The following is a 20,390-nucleotide window of genomic DNA, read 5'->3' as shown; positions in this document are numbered from 1 at the left end:
CAGTAATTCTGCCTAATACATTCATTTGCACCAAATCAGTTCTCAGCATAGGGCTCCGAACTAGCCCTTAAATTTAGTATTGTAATCAAAATTGCTTGAAGGCTAGTGGGGGACCACAGGGAATAAACTGATTAAGCTAATGAACTAAAATCCAATGCAAATTAACCTGTCCTGACTTTAAAATGCATTTGCTGCCTATTTTTAACTTCAATTTTTTGAAAACCACATTGATTTTCATATATGACATGCTACCACAACCCACTCAACCCTGTCAGCAATTTTGGCCACAAAATTATGATTAAGAGTTTTTAAACTAATATAAAGTTGGCAGGTAGCTTTAAAAATGCATTTTCATAATTTTATTATAAAAAGATACATTTTATTTTAGCTATAGTTTTATTTTTTCACTTGAGTACATTTATGTAAGTCCTCCTCATCTCCACCTCCTCTCCCAACAATTTTGGTGAAAATACTATTTTCAGAGACTTTGTAAATTTACTGGTGTGCCCATAAAAATTCATTTACTACAGACTATACTTTAAATTGGGGCTTTTTGGGGCTCTCCAAAATCTGAGAAGATAGACCATAATTGGAGAACCTGGGGAACCCTGCAAACCTGAAATGGATTTCTTAAAAATCAGTGCTATTAGAGTTAAATGTTTCCATCATTGACCAGATCTATTGCAGGTGTGTTGGATCACCCAAGTTCTCTGATAAAAGTGTATCTTCTCCAGTCTTGGAGAGATTTAATAAATCAGCTATGTGTTTAATTTGCCCTAAAAGTTTTCCCAATAGGGTCACTCCAACTTCAGGCCCCATAGTGACCTTGTGGGCTGCTTTGGCCTTTATTAGGATATTAGTTGCTATCAACATTCATTACCACCAATTCAGGATTTGAAGCATGCATACACATGGCCACAATGCACACACTATTTATACTAACTATATAGGTTTTATGGAAACATATAAAATATTTAACCAAATATTACCAAAACTAATGTCTCTAAAAGGGTTGTATATGCATCACAAAATTATGATTACAGTCTTTTTGTCTACGAGTAACATAAACATACCATAAATGTAATAAACCAAATTAAACAAAATTAACATAATAGCATCAGTAAAAACAAACACAGAAATACAACTATTTAGGAAAATTTACCGCTAAATGGCTTGAAGGTCAAAGTACACACAAGGGACTTTTGTTGTATAAAAGGCAAAGGAAAACAACATATAACGATAGAATATTAGTCACAATTTTAGTGGAGGTTGACCAGAGTTGTGAGCTGCTACAGCTTTTATTATAGTATCATTTCCTACCCACATTCATTATCACCAAGTCATCAAATGAAGCGTGCATACACAATAAAGCTCCCCAAGGCTGGTGCGGATACACTTTCATCAGTGAATCTGGGAGACTTGGAATGGATTTAATAAAGTCATTTCTTAGTTATTAGTGAATGTTTTCAATCCTGGACTAGGTCCACTACAGGATCACCTTGGTTCACTGATAAAAGTGTATCCTCTCCAGTCTTGGAAAGCATTAATAAATCAGACACATAGTTTTTATACATGCAGTTATGGCATTAACATTCCTAAGCATTGTTTCTGTCTGGAGTGTATTTTCTTCTATGCATTTTTTTATCTGTTGATTGTGACTCAGAAGGTTTAGATGTCATATGTGCTCATCTAATCTTATTTAACAAATGTACTTCTTTCTGCTGCCTAAATCTTTCCTGAGCATCTGACAACAAGGACAGAAACATCCAGCTGCTCTCCCTGGGGAATTTATTTTCCTGATTCTCAGGACAGATAGGAAGTTAGTAGCTTGTGTGTTATCCTGATGAAGCTTTGACAAGGAATGATTTAATGTATTGTACAGTCTAGGATGACAAAATAAAAGAGGACAGTGGATATAAATACATAAGGGCATATTATTGGTGTGTTATCATAGAGTGCTTTCAAAATGAAATCCAAAATTTACTTACAACAGACTGCATATCCCATAATCCTGTGGGCCTATCAGATCTTTACAGTAATAAAGGCAAATATAATATCATTGTACAGATCATTTTCCAGCATGCAATTTTTTAGTGTAGCTTTACTATTTACTTCTGTATACTACAACTAAAAGTAAAATATAATGCCAAGAATAGCTGTGCACTTACTCCTAATAAATAACTAATAATGGCTGCAATAAAATATTTACAATAAGCATAAAAGCTACAATAACGGACTGTGATAAACCCATCCAACCCTGCTCTACAGTTCACAGCATGGTGCCTTAGAAGTAAGCACTCTGGCCTTTTCAGCTTTAAGTCCCAGGTTTGAGTCTCGGCCAGGGCACTACCTGCATGAGGTTTGCATGATTCCAATCACATGCAGTTAGATCAGTCGGTGCCATCTTCATATTCCAGCTTCCGCCTCCATCACCTGATCGCGCAGGTGTGAGATCGAGTGAAGTTTCCACATGTAAAGTGTTTTTTACATTGCAGGAAAAACCCCTTCTGCGCATGCCCAATCTTAGGAGCAGCCACCTGGGATACGTGATGTTGACACAGAATTGGAGTGGTTGAAATCTCTTTTTGTGCATATAGTCCCCTGTGGCCACATGTGGTGTGTTTTTTCAGGTGTTTCTGTATTTCTGTATTGCTACAGTGATTGTTACAGTGCTCTGCCTGTCTGCCATTACCTTTACTGATCTTTGCCTGACTATTGACCACTTCTCTGCCTGCCGCCTGCCCTGACCTCTGCCTGACTTTTGGCTATGTCTCTGCATGTCGCCTGCCCTGACCTTTTCACATAGTTTATTACCGGCTTTAGTATTTTTGATTTATTTATTCACCCTTGTTTTAACGGATTTTTTGTTTTTTTATTTAAAGTTTATTATTAAATGTAATTTTATATTTTGACATGATTTTGTGTTTCAAACATTATTATACTCAGGATGTCTACTAGACCCTTGTTTGGACATATTTCGGTGAGTTATTCCTAAGAATTACAGGCCTACAATGTAAAATAAAGTTTCATGAAAGACAATGTACCGCTTTTAGACATAAAAATCCAGACATAAATGAACTGCCCAGGAGGTTAATGTAGCATTTTCATGTGACTACTTTTAGAGACTTATACCCGAGATGTATTGGGATCAGTTTAAGCCAAGCATAAAAAACTGCAGCCAACCACATGAAGCAACCACTTGCAAACATCTGTCAAAACTTTTTTTATACATTGGCTTGTCCCCAGTCCATCACAGACATCGCCATCTTCTTCTGCTCCTCTTTCGCTTGTCCCCAGTCCATCACAGACATCGCCATCTTCTTCTGCTCCTCTTTCTAGTTCTAGATCTTTAGCCATCTTGATTGGCTTGGCCAGTATGACATATGACAACCCATAATGTATTGGAATGTGAGTTCATTCAGTCCAGTTCAGTTCAGCAACCCCTTTAATGCAAAAGGGACATCACCTGTCCCTTCCCCAATAAAAAACCTGCCTGACCTCAAATTTTCTTTGCAGAACTATGGTTCAGTACTAAAACTTTGTCCAAGGTTCTGGCCCCTAAAATGTGTCTTTGTTTACTTATGTGCCCATTAGAAAGACATCTTATTGTTTTCTGTCTCTCCCTCCTAAGTATATACATAGTGTATTGATGTACCAGTAAGATAAGTGTAAAATTTTTCCACATTTGCTGTACTAATTTTGAAATGCTAATTGGCATTTTCTCTGCATCACCGTGCTTTTGATTAGCAGTTACAGTTGTTAAATTCTCCTCTAATTTATTTAATTGGTTTTAATATGCATACATTGTTTTATAAACAGATATTAAAAAAGGTTTAAAGTTGGCACATAGTACTATATATTTTGTATGCGTGTCACTTTATCAGATGTGCTGGAGGAGACTTGCAACTTTTCTCCCACATCTAATTAAAAGTTAATGTGTTTTTATTGAGCATTGCAATTACTTGGGACAGTTATCACTGCATTCAACACTTTATAAACACATTCTTTGCAATCTGATTCTTTCAACACTTGATTTACTTATATAAAACTTCTATTAAAAGAGAGTCAGCACCATGAAAATTTCATGTATGGTATAACAGATTACATTATTTTTCCACCATAATGAAATGTGGGTTTTTCAGTATAGGGATCCTAGAGGATTGTGTGTCTGCCTAAGATAAAACTGAGAATATGTGAAGGAGAAAAAGAGAAAGCAGCTTTTTTGGGGCAGTATGGTTTTTGTTTTAAAAATGACTCATTTATTCATATATTCAAAGGTAACATCCACTGATAAAGAAAAACTACATTCTAACAGAGATCTACTATGCTAGTTTACACTCTAGACATAGTGCTGCTATTACAAACATATTGTAAACATATAAGGTATAGTCACATGTACGACATGATCATTAGTCTCTTTATTACCCGTCACTATAGAGGCTTCCTCAGGGGATAGAGAACATAAACCTATGTGGTGCTGGTTGAAAAAGAAATGATAATGAAAATTTCATAAGAATGAGTATATGTGTTATATATAATTATATAGTAAAAGTAAAAATTTCATAATCCATCCCATACAATAATACAAATAAAAGAGCATAGGTGGTATTCAAGAACATTGTAGTTGTATACATATATCTTTAGCAGCATATAACATAAAGTTTTTTCTATATATTAAGATGGTCAAAAAATGGCCTCACATAATTTAGCAAAATTCAATAAAAATAGCAGGACATACTTTGATCATGCGATTTGTACCGAGATGTTAAAGGAGCTGAATATATGTGAAGAACATTCGGGTAGTTTTATTTTCTGGGTTGTGTGCTACATTAAAGATATGTAGTTGTATAATTAATGTGTTATTCAGGGATAATTATAGTATTATATCTGTGTAATTTTATTTAAATGGGTCTCTATCCCCTGAGGAAGCCTCCATAAGCGAAACACGTCGGGTAATAAAGAGACTAATGATCATGTTGTACATGTGATGATACCTTATATGTTTATATTACGTTTGCAATAGGAGTGTGAACTAGCATTGTAGATTTTTGTTAGAATGTATTCTTTCTTTATCGGTAGATGTTACCTGAATATATAAATAAATTAGTTGTTTTTTTAAAAATAACATACTGCCGCAAAAAAGCCTGCTTTCTATTTTTCTCCTTCACATATAATTTTTTCACCTTATATTTTGGCAAACAAAAAGTTTTCAGTGTGCAGGAAAGAAATGGATTGGGTACAACAGTGTGCAATATGTTTTGGAGAAGATTACCCACTTTAAACCCTGTGCACTCCTTTCCTGCACATACTGCTTGCTTTTGTGCATTCTGATAGTAGGAATGTGGAGGAGTGACGGGGAAAAGTTTCTTCAGCATAGAAGTGTGAGGGGTAAGATAGCAGGCAATAAGTATTGAAGAGGCATGTGGAGGCTATGATAAGGGAAATAATGTGCAAAACACAAGTATGAAGTAGAAGACAGCAGGCAGTAAGTAGGTACAGAGCAGTGCAGAAGGTATGACATGAGGTTTTTTGTCCAGATGAAGATTATGTAGGGCATGACATGGGGCAGTATTTGCTGATGAGGTTGTTGTACAATATGTTCAGTAGAGGAATGAAATGAGTATGAGAAGCAGTATGTGTTGAAGAGCAGTGCAAAAGGAAAGACAGTGAGCATTTTTGTCTAGAAAAACATGTGCAAGCAAAACACAAGTATGAAGTAGAAGACAGCAGGCAGTATGTACTAAAGAGCTGTGCAGAAGCTATGGCATTGGTCATTTTGTTCAAATGAAGACTATGTAGGGGATGGCATGGGGCCCTGTGTACAGATGAGGACATTGGACAATAGGTTTGAAGCAGACAATATTTGCAGGAAAGAAATACAAACAGAAAACTTGTGGGGATGGGCAGTGAGGTTTAAATGGAAAGAAATAGTGCCTGAGAATAAATGACGGGGAACATGATGTGGATGGCAAAATCCTTCCAAAATGAAACCTAAAATTTGTCTTTATACCAGAAGAAACAAGTGAAGACTTATTTTATCTGGTACAATGGGGCAGATTTATTAAAGCTCTCTATAGCTGGAGAGGATACACATCATCAGCGAAGCTTTGTGGTCCAGAAAATCTGGAATGGATTTCTTAAAAATCATTTGCTATTTTTAGCAAATGTTTTCAATTCTGGACCAGAGCCATTCCAAATTTGCTGGATCACCCAGCTTCACTGTTAAACGTGTATCCTCTCCAGCCTTGGAGAGCATTAATAAACCAATATATCTGCTAAAATATATAGCAACATAAATATGCAAATCAAAGAAAACAGGGTTTTTTAGGTAATCCACTTCGTCAAAACTCAAGTCTTCATTTCCTGACCCTTTACTATTTCCAGATATGAATAAAATATATATATATATATATATAAAAGTTAGATATGAAATATATATCAGGTCTGTTTATGTCAAAATGTAAATATATATGTGCATGCTGCCAGCTGTTTCTTGCAATGGTATATCTGATGTGCCTCTGGTTGTCATATATTTCTAAGAGATAAAAAACAGTATTAAAGTATGTAGAGTAAAGAAAAAATATAAAAGTAGCCAGGTAGGAAAAATCCCTAGTGAATTGAAAGTCTGAATTACATGTTTCTATAGCCACAAACACAACCATACGAGTTATACTGAAATAAAAAAACAAAGCAAATATATATCCCCAGTGGGATCAGTGCACTAACAAACTGTGCAGATGTTACAGAATCGTTACTCTGCTATACAATTTCCACTATAAGTAAACTGTAATGAATATTGTAAATAATGTAAAACAAACAGAAGTTATGTTTGCAGAAATCAGCTAAACGTATAACTAATTGTAAAGCCATTTTTATATATCTGGATAGACTGTTGAGGGGTTAGAACCTCTAATAAGTTTTTTTTTCGATGTTTGTGTCCTCATTTTAGAAATTATCTCTTACTCTTTATTCTAATAGCCAATATCGCACAGAATAAAAATTTGGGTAAATCAACATTTTGAACTGCCACTAAAACAGGAATTTCAGAGAAATTATTTAACAAGAATAATGAAACCCATGGCACCTGTCTAACAACGGATATTCTTAACATTGGAATGATCCTCTATCCTCTGTTGAGGCTACTAGAGAGGAAACAAAGATTAAATGCGACTCTATAAATATAAAAAAATGATATATATTTATATACCTTGATTAGTACAACAATATACATTTTATGTTTTTCTTGTCTTTTTTTTTACTAAATAAGTGACATAAATGTTTGCAGTTCTCCATGAAACATTGCCCTCACATCATTTTTAAGGTTGGCTGCACAAATGTCAGCTGTGGGCAATATGTTTTTAAGTTCATTTTTAAACCACCTTTGGATTTTTTTTTTCTATTCAAAAGTATACTTTAGTACAGTGCTGCAAAAATCCCTGTATATACTATTCTTCTCCAGTTCTATCCTCACCCTGCATCAGCACAAAATGGTTCTGCTTTGCCTAATACTGCAGAAACGGGTCACAAAATGGCTCTGCATTGCCAACTAACACATGGCTGCCAATGGTTATGTGCCTACTGGCTTCAGAAATGGAATCTAAGCCCTTTCCCATAGACTGATTTTTTAACATATGAATTAAAGTACAGTTTTGTAAATTTGTTTTGAAGTAAGAATAGATACATTTAGATTCTCCCTTCATTAACATTTTAATAAATTACTTCTTTTAGGGCGCTATTTTTTAAACAGGGAACCTGACATTCAAATATTCCATTGTTAGAATCAATTGCTGCCAATAAAACACATGGACCTAGAAGATTCCCATAAGGAAATATTTGATAATTTTGATATATTTTATAAATAGTACCCTTATTGTAGCTGCTTAGTTTATCCAGCTAAGGTATAACCTCCAAATCAGGAGCTGAAACTAGTGACAGCTACCAGGACAAAATTGAAAATCGTGGTGAAAGTCAAGCATTGAGAAGGCTTGTTATCTCTTAGGAATACCACTTAAATGCCCAATTCTCACCCAAACATCACTTTAGGCTCATAGTTCTAACTTATTTTAGTCAATCAAAGTTCAATTTACCACTCTTTAAAATTCCCTTACATCCATAAAAATACAATAAATTGATACATACAAATACATGTCAAGAAAATAAAAATCCAAGTACTATGGTTGCATGGTTTAGCCAAGTTGTTTTTAAAAAATAAATGTTGTAAATGGTATGTTGTTTTATTTTAAAAATACATGACAATCAATTTGTATACTTAATTTTCAGCCACACCTTGTGATGGAGCGTTTCTTTTAACGAAAAACTATGGAACATTTTCTGCTGAAAAATATAATTCAGACACAATTTGTCGTTGGATAATAAGGTAATGATCTCTAAAATTATTACTACTTTTTTTTAAAATATTGTTTGTGTTTGTCCTACATGCAAGCAGAAACTTTATTTAGTAGTTGAGGAGGCTTTTTTATTAGCCCACCTCCTAACTTGTAAACTCTTCTGGGAAGGGACCTCTTGTGTCATGTTAAATTCTGGCGCTTTTTAATAAGAGTATATATGCACCCAATGTTTGCTTTATCTTTCAATTTTAAAATCTTCCTTTGGATGATGAGAGTTGTTATATAATAAAGTATGTTATTATGTGGGTGTATAACAGGCTGACACATTTTGCACCATACATCATATAACTTTTTAGATTGTAATAATCTACAGCAGATTTTACAATATCTACCATTCAATGAAATTCCCACAAAACCTCCTATTGTTAATTATAATTCTTAAACGCATTATAACAAGTAGTTTTGTTCAGTGTTTTGTTCAGTACTCCCAGCGAGTACGTCACACAGTGTAAATAAGTAAGCGATTGGATATAGTATAACATAATACTATAACACAGTAACACTGAAGAGGCTCTAACAGTTGCCTTTATCTAACCTAGTAATTCTAAATTATAAGCTTTTTATAAAATGTCAATCTTCATTTCCAAAATCCTTTAATTTATATGTTGCAATAAAAGATAATAGTTGTATGCTAGGTGTAAAAACTCACATTATTGTGTTTTAATATTTTATAGGTATCATTTATAACCACATACCTAGTATTTTTTTGGCAACCTTTTATATAGGTCTGCATGCAAAATTACATGAGTAGTTTATTTTTCTTGCTCTATAAAAATACAACTGAACAAATAAAAAAAAATACAAATGAATAAAACACTGTCAGATTAAAGTTGAGCACGTATTAAAAAACATAATTTTATGCAGTTAATAATTTATTTATTTATATATGAAATGTATTGAGCATGTAGCTGTTGTGACTACCTGAAAGTGACTTGATTTCAGCCTCTTGTAATTCATTCTAGTGCAGAGCAGATTGGAAAAGGGAGAGTCAGTGCTTGGGGCTAAGTGTCCATCATTGACATATGCTGATTTCCCCCAGATAATCCATATTAGAGAACAATTATCTGGCCGGTGATCCAGTGCTGTAGGCCACCAAAGGTCAGCGTGCCCTGTTTATTCTCTTGGATGGCATCCCCTGCAGCATCAGAAGGATCAGGCAAATAGATGTCAGTCCTCTGCTCTGCAGTTTGCGGTATCCCCAGTGTCCCTTTGGCTGTAAATGGTCTCTTGGCATCCCCTGCTCTGAGACTGAGTGCAACTGAAGGAGATTTGGAGTTGTGCTGAGGCTAATGACCAGAGAAGTTTCTGATCTCAGGCCTGCACTGCCATTTGTTGCTGGGTCTTTATGGCCTCTCTGCTTCCAGTAACCCTTGCCTGTTGTAGCATTTAGCAGGGATGACTTGCTGCTGTATGTCTTGCTGTGTATGACTTTGTTTGATTTACTGTCGCTGACTTTGCCTTTTCCTTACCCTTGAATTGTATGCTACCTAGACTGATCTTTTGCCTGTAACTCTGACTTTGCCTTGTATTTCCCATTGGATACCTAATGTGGTGGACTGATCACCCATGCATGACATCTGGCTAAGTATTCTGGTTCTGCCTCTGTAAGAACCTTGTACAGTATTATCTGTGGGTGCCTGGTCCTCTGCCAGCCCTTTCCCAGACGCCATCCCTTGTTGGGGCCAATTCTGCTGGAAGGTAAAACTAGTTTCCTAAAGGCTGAGAGAGAGCTTACTATAGACGAAGACTGTGGCATTAGATTATGGGACTGGCATCTGACGAGTACTGGCACTGGCTTTACAATCCAATTACAAACTGGAAATAGGAAGGTCCTCTAGTTGTATTGCCTATGTACAATCTCTGTACACTATAAAACATTATACATGATACTGCAATAACCTGCCTGTATCTCTGGATCTCCAGAGTTTTCAGGTAAAGTGGAACTTTCCTGCCCCCAATCTTTCTGAGTCCAGTAGGTCCTGCGTTGTCCCAGCTTCTTTCTTTTCGCTGGTGACAACAGACTACTATTCCACAGTGCTCTGCAGATAAAGGTGTTATACAAGAATAAATCATGGTGAAATTCTGCCTTTTTCATTTATTCATCAAAAGTATTGAAAGATGTATTGGTGTACTGTACAAATGTAAGAACACCTTTGACCTGAGAAGCTAATACTGCCCCCCTGGTAGAAATAACAATTTTATGTAGCTGCCTAGATTTGGTGAATTGCTGGACCACTCTTCCATGAAACATTCCTTCACTTGCAAAATGTTTTGGGCTTCTGTACATGAACTGCTCATTTAAAAACACCGCAACAATTTTAATGGAATGCAAAGGATTTGCAGACCAGACCATAAGCCTCTATTTATTATTATTCTGTATTTTCGATCCAATCCTTGTTGGATTTGCTAGTGTGTTTTAGGTCATTATCACAATAAAAGATCCCTTTACTTTGAAGTTTAGGACGTTTGGCTTCACATTCTCATGAAGCATACATATATGATGCAAAATATTTAGTCAACTCAGTGATTGAACCCTAAAACAACAAGGCAACTCCTTTCATAACCTTTCCACTACCATGCATTATAGTTGGTACAAAGTACATTTCCTGAAATTCAATTTTATGTTGTACCAAGCATGTCTTATTTTACTATGGCCAAAAAAACTTTTCTTTAATTACTCATCATCAAAGGACAAAACCAGATGGCTTGGTCTTGGAATATATTATTAATGGAAAACTGTTGTCTTGTTCTGTAGCCTCTTTAAAGCTTTCAAATTAACTGTCATGATTTTTTCTAGCAGGAACAGGAAGGAGACCAGCATAGGCCGCATACACTAAACAGCCTCAAAGTCAGAGATTAGTTAAACGTGTTCATTTCAAACTGCACACACAACACAAATACATCAATGAATAGTGCAACCAACACTAAAACATACAATGGCAGAAAGCTTTATATACCTTTGTACAACACGGTAAGCAAGTGGTAACATGAATGAAACTAGACCAATATTTCTAAGGATAAGTGACCAGAGCACCAACAATGTTTCAAGTACAAGGATACCGATCCAATGTTAAGGCAGAGGGAGGCATGTGAAGCCACAATATATACAGGTTTCCTGACTTAACTGTACCTGCCAGATCACTATTTTTTAAATATACTGACCTATCCCCATTCTTTCTCAAATACCTCCACCTTCCTTCTTCTCCTCTTCCTGGGTTGAATCATTGCCCATCTTGGTTGCCCAGGCCAGGATAATGTAACTCAATCAGTCCTGGCATCTGCAGGAATGCTGCTGGGATGCGTCAGCACATTGGCAGCTCAACTTTTTTTCACAGAAGAGGACAGTGATCAGCAAGGTAATTATGTTTGATTGGAAAAAGGACATTACCTATCCCTTTCTGTTTTAAAGACCTGCTGGATCACTGATTTTCAAAGTGGAACATTAAATAGGAAAAACTGCACCTAATACACGCACACGTCCCCTTAATATACCCCTACCCCCATATTGTATAGTATGAAAGTGAATGTAGTATATTTATGTGTCATTTTTTCAAGTATATCACCTTTATCTGTAGGTGCTGTGGGAATGAAGATCTAATGTTTGCTCATTGATGTACCTTAAAAATCCTAATCATTTACACAAATTGTAATGATTTACCATTATATATGTATAAATGCTTTTTTTCTGTTCTATATGAATCATAATTGCCATTTACCTTTAGATAGCTATAAGCCAGACACTAAACAGTTCGAAGGGCAAGACAAGCTTATGTGAAAGTCTTGTAGAACATAAAATGCCACATTCATCCTACAGTGAATATTCTTTCAAGGGAGAATAGATCCAGTGTCATGCAGCGTACCTTCTATGGGACTTATTCATCAAAATACGTAACATATCTCACGGCTTAATGAGTCAGCCCACACAATTACAATGCATGAAATCGATTTACAGGAGTTTCAGCTCAGAAGAAATAGTCCCTTTGATTAATCTGTTCTAACATTTGACATTATATTTCTTTTACCAATAAAACAAACCTTTATCTTTTCATATTTTAGCCGCCTGAACCACAGTTAAATAAATGGCATAGCAAGCACATATACCAATTTAAACCTCAAAGAAAGACATTTATCAAAATATAATTGTAATAGGTCATGTAACAAAAGGGAATGTAAAAATCGCACCGATCAGACCTGCAGGAAAGGCCATTTACTTGACAACCTTTTAAGCCAATGCTTTATGTGCTATTCAGAGCAATGTAGTGTACTTGTCTGTGCAAAGGCTACCTTTCTGTTCACAGGCACAGTTTTATTCTTTCTCAGTTCATCCGTACAGTGGACTTACCTTCTGATAATGAATTGATGATGATATGATAGTAAACCTTGGGAAACACCTTTAGGAAGATGTATTCAAACCTATTTGCCATACATTTGTACATGCAATCTTAAATCTTAACTCCAATTCCAATTTATAATTTGCAAAGGCAATGCAAAATGACACTTAGCCTTAACAGAATTGTGTCAGCATCTTGAAAAGATTTAGATCATTCTAAATCTTGATTGGTCTAATCCAGCCTTTACTGACATTTTTAACATGGGGAAATTCCTGCTATATTCACTATATTCACAGCTCACAGTATATTACCGTGGTGGTCAATGGCAAGAATGCCACCTTTACAGATAGCCAAAAAGATTATTGGTGTCATGGTGTCATTGGTGCCCTGAGAGGGAAAAATTGCTCATTGCTCAAGGAACCCCTAGCAACTACTGGAGGAACCTTGGGGTTCCCTAAAATTCTGGTTACGAAATACAGGTATAACTTTTGCTAGGAAAGAAAGAAAAGTTTTTAGGCTATTCTAGCATATAAAATGTTTAATAGTATTATTTATTGATGTCATCATTGCAACAACAGCCCATTATTTATTTGTCAGTTATAGCCCAGTAGTTTTCTTCACTCTCTGAAACATCATTAGGGTGACATTTTGCTACCTGCAAAGCTTCCAATGCCTAAACCTGTGTGTTGGAGATACCATGCACATTATTACTGACAAAAGTGAGTTCTGATGCTTGACTCAGGAAGAGCAAACAAGCCTGTTTTATCTTGTCACTTACAAAGCACTGGAAGTTTCACAGATAGCAAATGGACATCAAAATGGGTGGGAAGATGGGAAGAAGCAATGATGGCCAAATAGGAATGTCAGAAGTTGCAAATATACAGTAGATGGCGGTTACCTACAAAAGGCAAATACATTGATATAAACATTAAATACATTTTATTTATTTTAGTTGTATATAGGAATTATGTTATTGACTGCATCCTTTAAAACTGATGACAAAAAAGACTGCATTTGACCATCAACACTAGTCCAAAGTTTCTCAACACATACCCCTAAAGATAACTCCAATGAATTGGAAGCCTAGGAAGGGAAGGTGTACTTTGGACTTCTTCCTCTGACTAGTGACAGCAGTGAGACACAGCAGACAAGACAACTAACCTGTCCCTAACACCTGATAGACTTCAGCAGGCATTTACTAACAGGAGAACTCCAGCTACAAATCTCTGGATTTGGATGTCTGGTGTAATAATGCAGAGGAAACCTAAGACCCATGATTGTTTATGCAAAAAAAACAGCAAAGGTTGGCTCAGACATCAAACTCCCTCTTGGGAAAACTTTGAAGAACATCTTGGGAAGTATTTTTAAAAGGAAAGAAGGAGACCAGTAGACTGAAGTATCCTTTATTAGTATGTGTCCATTATCTTTAGTACAGGATACATATCCTAAACTGGTTGTTTCTTCTTCAATGAACCAGAAAAATGCCAGGGCCTATACATTTATTAAAAAATAATGCAGCAGCACAAAAATGCAAGCACTTCCCTAGATACAACCAGCTTGGCAGAGCTCTAAGATAGCACATTCCCATGTAATAAAGCCATTGCTTTTAGTTGCACCAATACGGTAATAATAAAGCTTTTATCTGTACAGGCCTCATAGGTCAGCATAGAGGACAGAGATTTTTGCTGAAGGAACTAAGGAGTTTTTTTTTTTTTTTATGGTGCAGAGGAAGGAATTTTGCCTAAAGAATATCTAAATGAGTGCTGGGGAGAGTTATTATTATTATTATTAAACAGGATTTATATAGCGCCAACATATTACGCAGCACTGTACATTAAATAGGGTTAGACATATATTGAAAATATCATGTATTGTAATGATTGTCCATTTGTTGCTCTAACAAATGACAAATGTTTTTATAATGCATATTGCAAATTATTGCCTAAATAAGGCCCATGTATTGTCAGAAATATTATATTGTCAGAAAATGTGCTGCTCACAGTTGGCAGAAGGCTTTTCTAACATTGATATGTCTTTGTATTTGCTGCACATTTGCAGAATTTACTGCTGCATATTCACAAAGCAATGAAAAGTCTACAAAGTCTATTTCAGATTTAAGGTGAGCCAAAGCATTCTACCACAGGCTCAACTATGGTCCCTACCTCTCCCATGGAAGTGAAAGGGAACCAGATGTTGCATGCCATTACGGCATATCACAGCACAGTTCCCAAAAATGACCAATGGCTCTTTTGGCTGTGCAATTGTTGTGGGGGAGCATGGCCACTACATTCTAAGATGGCTGCTTAAACATTTTGCTCCACATGTGTTTTCCAAAAAAAGATGGTAGTTCCACACAACAAGTCCTTTGACTTACTATGCTCCAGTTACTTAAGAAATCTCTCTAAAATATATAAAGGAAGCAGAACAAGTTCTCACCCATAGAATCTATCAGACTTCTACTGGTCTGGACTGCTGACAGGCCACAAAATGGCGTTGAGGAAAATGTATTTGTTACTTGTCTGATGTGATTTTTTCAGCAATGAAACCTGTTATTACCATCTCTCCACATTCTAGTGATTCCAGATCCCATGGTTCCTTCTTTAGTGAGTCTTCTACTTCTATCTCATCTTCCATGTGTAGCCCTCTTAAGCAGAGACCTTGAACATCCACAGACTATCAGAAGGTCTCTATACCTCCATACCTCTGCCTTGAGACAAGCTATTTTGATTACCCAGAAAGCATCCCATTGCACAGATCATTGGGAACTGTTCCCGAAAATCGTACATAGATGGTATTACACTCATTTTAGGATGTCCCTACTTTCCTCCAGCAACTCACCTCTTTGCTGGAGATATGGGTGCCTTATTACATTCCGTGTCACTTAGACCAAACTGAAAGTCTGTCTTTAAAATTAATAATGAGTTGACAGGTCTCTCCTTGCCTCAAACTCCTCAAATTGCCTTTCTGCATATAAACTTGGATTTGTTACCACCTTCTGAGAGAACAAGGGTTATACACTTACTTTATATAGTGAGAAAATGGAAACTGTCGTCACCTCCTAATCTTTCTGAAACAGTAACGACTTTCAATTAAAAATGTTCCTTTTAAAATATGTTTGGCTCAAAACAAAATACAATGGATATATTTATCAAACATTGTCTGGTATGGTTACAACAACCTAAATGCACCTTTGAACTAATGTTATCTTGATCATACTGACCCCTTTTTTTTCTCCACCCTTCATCCCACTTTTGTCTGACTTCTCCAATATCTTTTACCCAATACCCATTTTATAAATTTTTGATGCTAAACCAATTTTGCATACATTTAATGTTAATAGTGTTCTGACAGGTCAGTGTCATACTTACCTGTTCCTCCCTAAAACACGAGCATCTTTCTCCTGCGCATGTGGGCAGTTCTGATGCTGGGCATGCCTCTGTTTCAAGGCTTTATCAACTCCGCCCATGCCGCTGGCCAATCAGGAAGTGGCCCCTTTACCAGCCCTTGCTATTTAGCTTGCTCACAAACTCCATTCTGTATTAGTGCATAAAGTTACTAGTTCCTAGCTCCCTTGTTCTGTGAACTAGTTGCTGTACACCTGCTGCCTAATCCAGTGTTTCCTGTGTCCAGCTCCTGTGTTAAGCCCTTATAGTCCATTCTGTTGGTTCCTAGCCAACTTTCCTGTGCTGTTCCTGTGTTCCTGTCTGTCTGTGGTTATCCCTGCTTCTCTTGTGCCTCCTGCTGTTTTTAGTGTCTCCTGTGTTCCCTGTGCATGCAGTGGCCCCTGTGTCATTGCTGTCTGTCTGCTGGATCCCTGTCTTTTGAACCCTGGCATGTGATCTGACCTCTCTTGCTTGCTGCCTGTCTCGACCCCAGCTTTCCTTGACTATCCTCCTACCTGGTGATTTGGTACCGTGCTTGCCCACCGTGTGCCCAAGGACCGCAACCTGGCCGTAACCAGAATTGCAACATCTTCACCATCAGATGTAAAAGATTGGTGAATGTCAGAGTGAGTGTTTTATAAATATATGTAGAGACAAACTTGGGTAGCACTGCCACTGGCTGGTGATTTTTAGGAAGAAGGACCATTTCTATCACTATTTCACATGACAACAGTCTTAGAAGCCTAATATTCACACCCAAGCAGCACCAATAACCAACTTTAGATTGAACAAGCTAACTTCAGACTTCTAAAAACAACAGGTTTATATCATTTATATTCAGGTAGATTTTTTGTAACCGTCTCTATTCTAAACAGCCATGCTACCCAAAGATCAAATGCTAACATCATTTATTTCATACCCTCACACTACGTGTTTTCTTTTACAGTGTGAGGGAAGATTTAAACATCAATTTTGCATGTGTGCAGTTTGATATTGATACCGTTGACGAGATAAGTTTTTTTGAAGGCACCGGACCAAGTAAAACTCTAAGAGGTAAGATTTAATGGTATTCTTGTAAAGTCGGAGAAGTAAACTTTGTCTATATACAAGAGTTATGTGTATTCTTACTCAAATCCTGCAAAGCACTGTGTATTTCTTCTACATCTGTGCAGCAGTCAGGCATGGAACTCTGTGCAGAAGTTTCCTGTAATAAGGAGTAGTCACTATTGCTATTTCTGTGGAGGGTGGCAGATCTTATATCCGTTATCTGCAAGCAACTAGTAGTGGATGGGCCTGCTGATCCGTACAACATATCTGCTCTTTGCACAGGCCATGTAAAGAGCAGTCATGATGCCAGTTCTACTTTTGCAAGGAGTTTGCAAAGGCACACAAAGTGAATTGGTAGCCTGTGTGACTATTGGGGAATACATTTTAATAAAAGTTTTTGTAGCTGGTGTAAAGTTTTAAACAAAATGTCAGATACAATCTTTACATTTGAATAAAATCAATTACCTAGTTTCCTGTACAAATAGCCGCTTTATAAATTGAAGACGTCACAAGATGTCTTTTATATCAAGAAGGTTAATGATATTATGTGAGTCAAACAAGCAACAACAGTTTACTTTAGACTAGGTTCTGACCTGCCTCAGGATCAAGTGATATTGCACAGATCCCAATACCTCATTTCCAGTCTGAACATATCCTTACTGTCGTTCAATGGTTATGGTGAACATTTTTGATGGTAATAATAAAGCTGGCTGAATTTTTGGCTCTTCTACCTTTACTATAGGAAGATTTTTCATTTTTCATAAGTAATGTTTTAGCATTATGAAACTGCTGACACATATTGTATAATTATTTATTGAAGGACACCTCAGTCTACTGACAGAAGGCAGACTTGACAATTCTAATACTTGCTCCATATGCATATTGGGTTAATGCAGTGTTTTGCACTGACAGCAACATCATTGTAAAAGCTTAAAGAGATTAAAAAAGAGCAGCTTGGCTACAATACATTCTCTATAATTTCAAATGTTTTATTTGAGTAAGCTTGGCATTATCTACACATGTACACACACATCTTAAAGATCTTGACATTCTATTCCCATAGCTGAGGAAGTCAGCATGACAACAGAAAGACAGAGATGTATTATAATCATTATATATGGGCAGATCTTTTAAGCAGGATTACAATCCCACCGATGAGCATCGCTGATTGCTATAAACACAAATAACTAATAGGAGAGTATATATTAAAAAGGGACCCTGAAATCACCTAAAAATTGCAGTTAACAGCACAGAAACAAGGATTTAAAAAGGCGTATGCACATTGGTTTTTCTTTCCAAAATGGATTTTTATTCAATAGAATTTTCTTTTGAACTTGTTAGAAAGTTTGACTACTGCAAGAGAATCAATTTCCTAGCACAGCCCCTTCCCTCCTTGTGTTTCCAAGAATAGCAATCTCCTCTTCTGGGAAGGTCTAATTAGCATATGTGTTGACCCAGAATTTACACCCTTTCTTTCACCTACCTACATATATAGGTCCCAGGTGAATGGCAAAATGTTAAACTACAGTTTAGTTTAGGTGACAGCTTTGGGTATGGAGCTGCTGGGACGGGAGATGGCATGCCTATCTCATTGCAGCAGTCTCTGGAATCTGGATGTTGACACAGAGGAGGGTCCGACATACATTAAATGCAAACATAATTTTATGGAAAGATTTCTGAAATAAATGGTCTGGTGACAGGGTCTTTTTTAACATACACTAATGACAAGCTGGTATTTAAAAAATGTGCTCATTCTGAGATATTTAGAACTTGGATATCAGGGACATACGTAGTGGTTTTATTCACTAATTGATGTGGGCAAATTGAAAACTTTTCCTATCCTCTCTTGTTCTCTCCTTCCCCGTGTTCTTGCCCTTTTTACCTCCTGCACTTCTCTCCTGTTCCATTCTCACATACCCTCACCTGCCCTTTTGTTATTTCTCTTCGTTTTTCACCCCTTCCTTTTCCTCTCTTTTCATGTCACTCCTTTCTTCTGTCTTCTCAACCCCTTTTCTTACCTGTTGTCTTACATCCTACATCTCCTCTTTTTCTCTGTCCTCCTCTTTGTTCCCTGTTCAGTGTTGAGACAAAGTCCTTGAGCATCCAAGGCAAAAAGGCCAATGTGTGCTCCCTTCCTTGAGCTGTAAACTATGTCAACACCAAGGTTGCAGAACCTGCCCTTTTTGCACTTCCTTCTTACTGAAGTACCCAAAGTTGCTGTCTTTTATTTCTAACTTTTGTCCTGGGCCTGCCCTTATCATCCTCTTCTACAATCCCCTTGTTGTTTCTGAATTTCTCTTTTGTCCCATCATTAGACTTAATTTATTAAAGCCCTCCAAGACTGGAGCAAATAGATTATCATGGGTAACCTGGCTGATCCAACAAACCTGCAATAGATTTCTTACAAATAGTTTCCTCTTATTTGGCAAGGGTTTTCAATCTTAGAATATATACAGGTTTGCTGGATTACCCAGGTTCACCCATGATAATCTATCTTTACCAGCTTTATTAAATCAAACCAGTTGCATCCTCTATACTGTATCGTCTTTCTCTCAGTCCTTCTAATATTTTTTTTCTCCTCTGCTCTTTTCCTTTCTTGTATTTTCTTTTTTCCTGATCTTTCATCTCCTCTCCTGTTGTCCCATCTAATTTATTAATACATCTCCTTCTCTCCAATTTTACTCTCCTGTTCTCTTCTATTTTTTTTTTTTTTTTTGCTATCATAACCTCTCCTTTGTTTTTTTGCCTTTTCCAACTCTGCCCTTATCCTTTAATTTTCACCATCTTTCCTCTTCTTTCCTCTCGACCATCTCATCACCATCATATTCTCTCCCCAAATGTACCCTGACTGGAGATCTTTTCTTCCTCTCCTTACATTTGATTTACTTATAATTTCATATTTAGGTTTATTCAAAGGAGCACTTAATGAGTCACAACACTGTGCAAATAATTAGCAATCTAGAAATAGCGCTTAGATTTTAGCTGATTACAGATATTCCAGTAAATTTTGGTTTCATAATGCTATTTAAGCTGTTCAATTATTCTAATGCTGTTATTCAATAATCTCATTACATCATTGAACTTCATTCAGTTTACAACTAAAGAATGATATTCTTTACCATTTATTTAACCAAGACAATAAAATAGTGCAGAAATTAGTGCACTGCAGCAAGTTAGAAGGACACCCATATCTCAAATGCCATTTTGTATCAATGTTATTG

The 20,390-nt window shown here is 36.4% G+C and overlaps 1 protein-coding gene across 1 annotated transcript in view; it reads left to right on the top strand.

The window, feature by feature from the left end:
* Nucleotides 1-20,390, top strand: part of TMPRSS15 (transmembrane serine protease 15) — a 173,861-nt gene that overhangs the window by 46,219 nt on the left and 107,252 nt on the right. Inside the window, exons 7-8 of the mRNA XM_072432165.1 lie at nucleotides 8,281-8,377; nucleotides 17,069-17,175. Of these exons, the coding sequence (XP_072288266.1) occupies nucleotides 8,281-8,377; nucleotides 17,069-17,175 (204 nt within the window). The remainder of the gene's footprint in view (nucleotides 1-8,280; nucleotides 8,378-17,068; nucleotides 17,176-20,390) is intronic.

The sequence above is a fragment of the Pyxicephalus adspersus genome, chromosome 1 (assembly GCF_032062135.1).
Source record: "Pyxicephalus adspersus chromosome 1, UCB_Pads_2.0, whole genome shotgun sequence".
NCBI classification, from domain to species: domain Eukaryota; kingdom Metazoa; phylum Chordata; class Amphibia; order Anura; family Pyxicephalidae; genus Pyxicephalus; species Pyxicephalus adspersus.
Note: the sequence above shows the minus strand (reverse complement) of the source record. Positions and strands in the feature narration are given on the sequence as shown.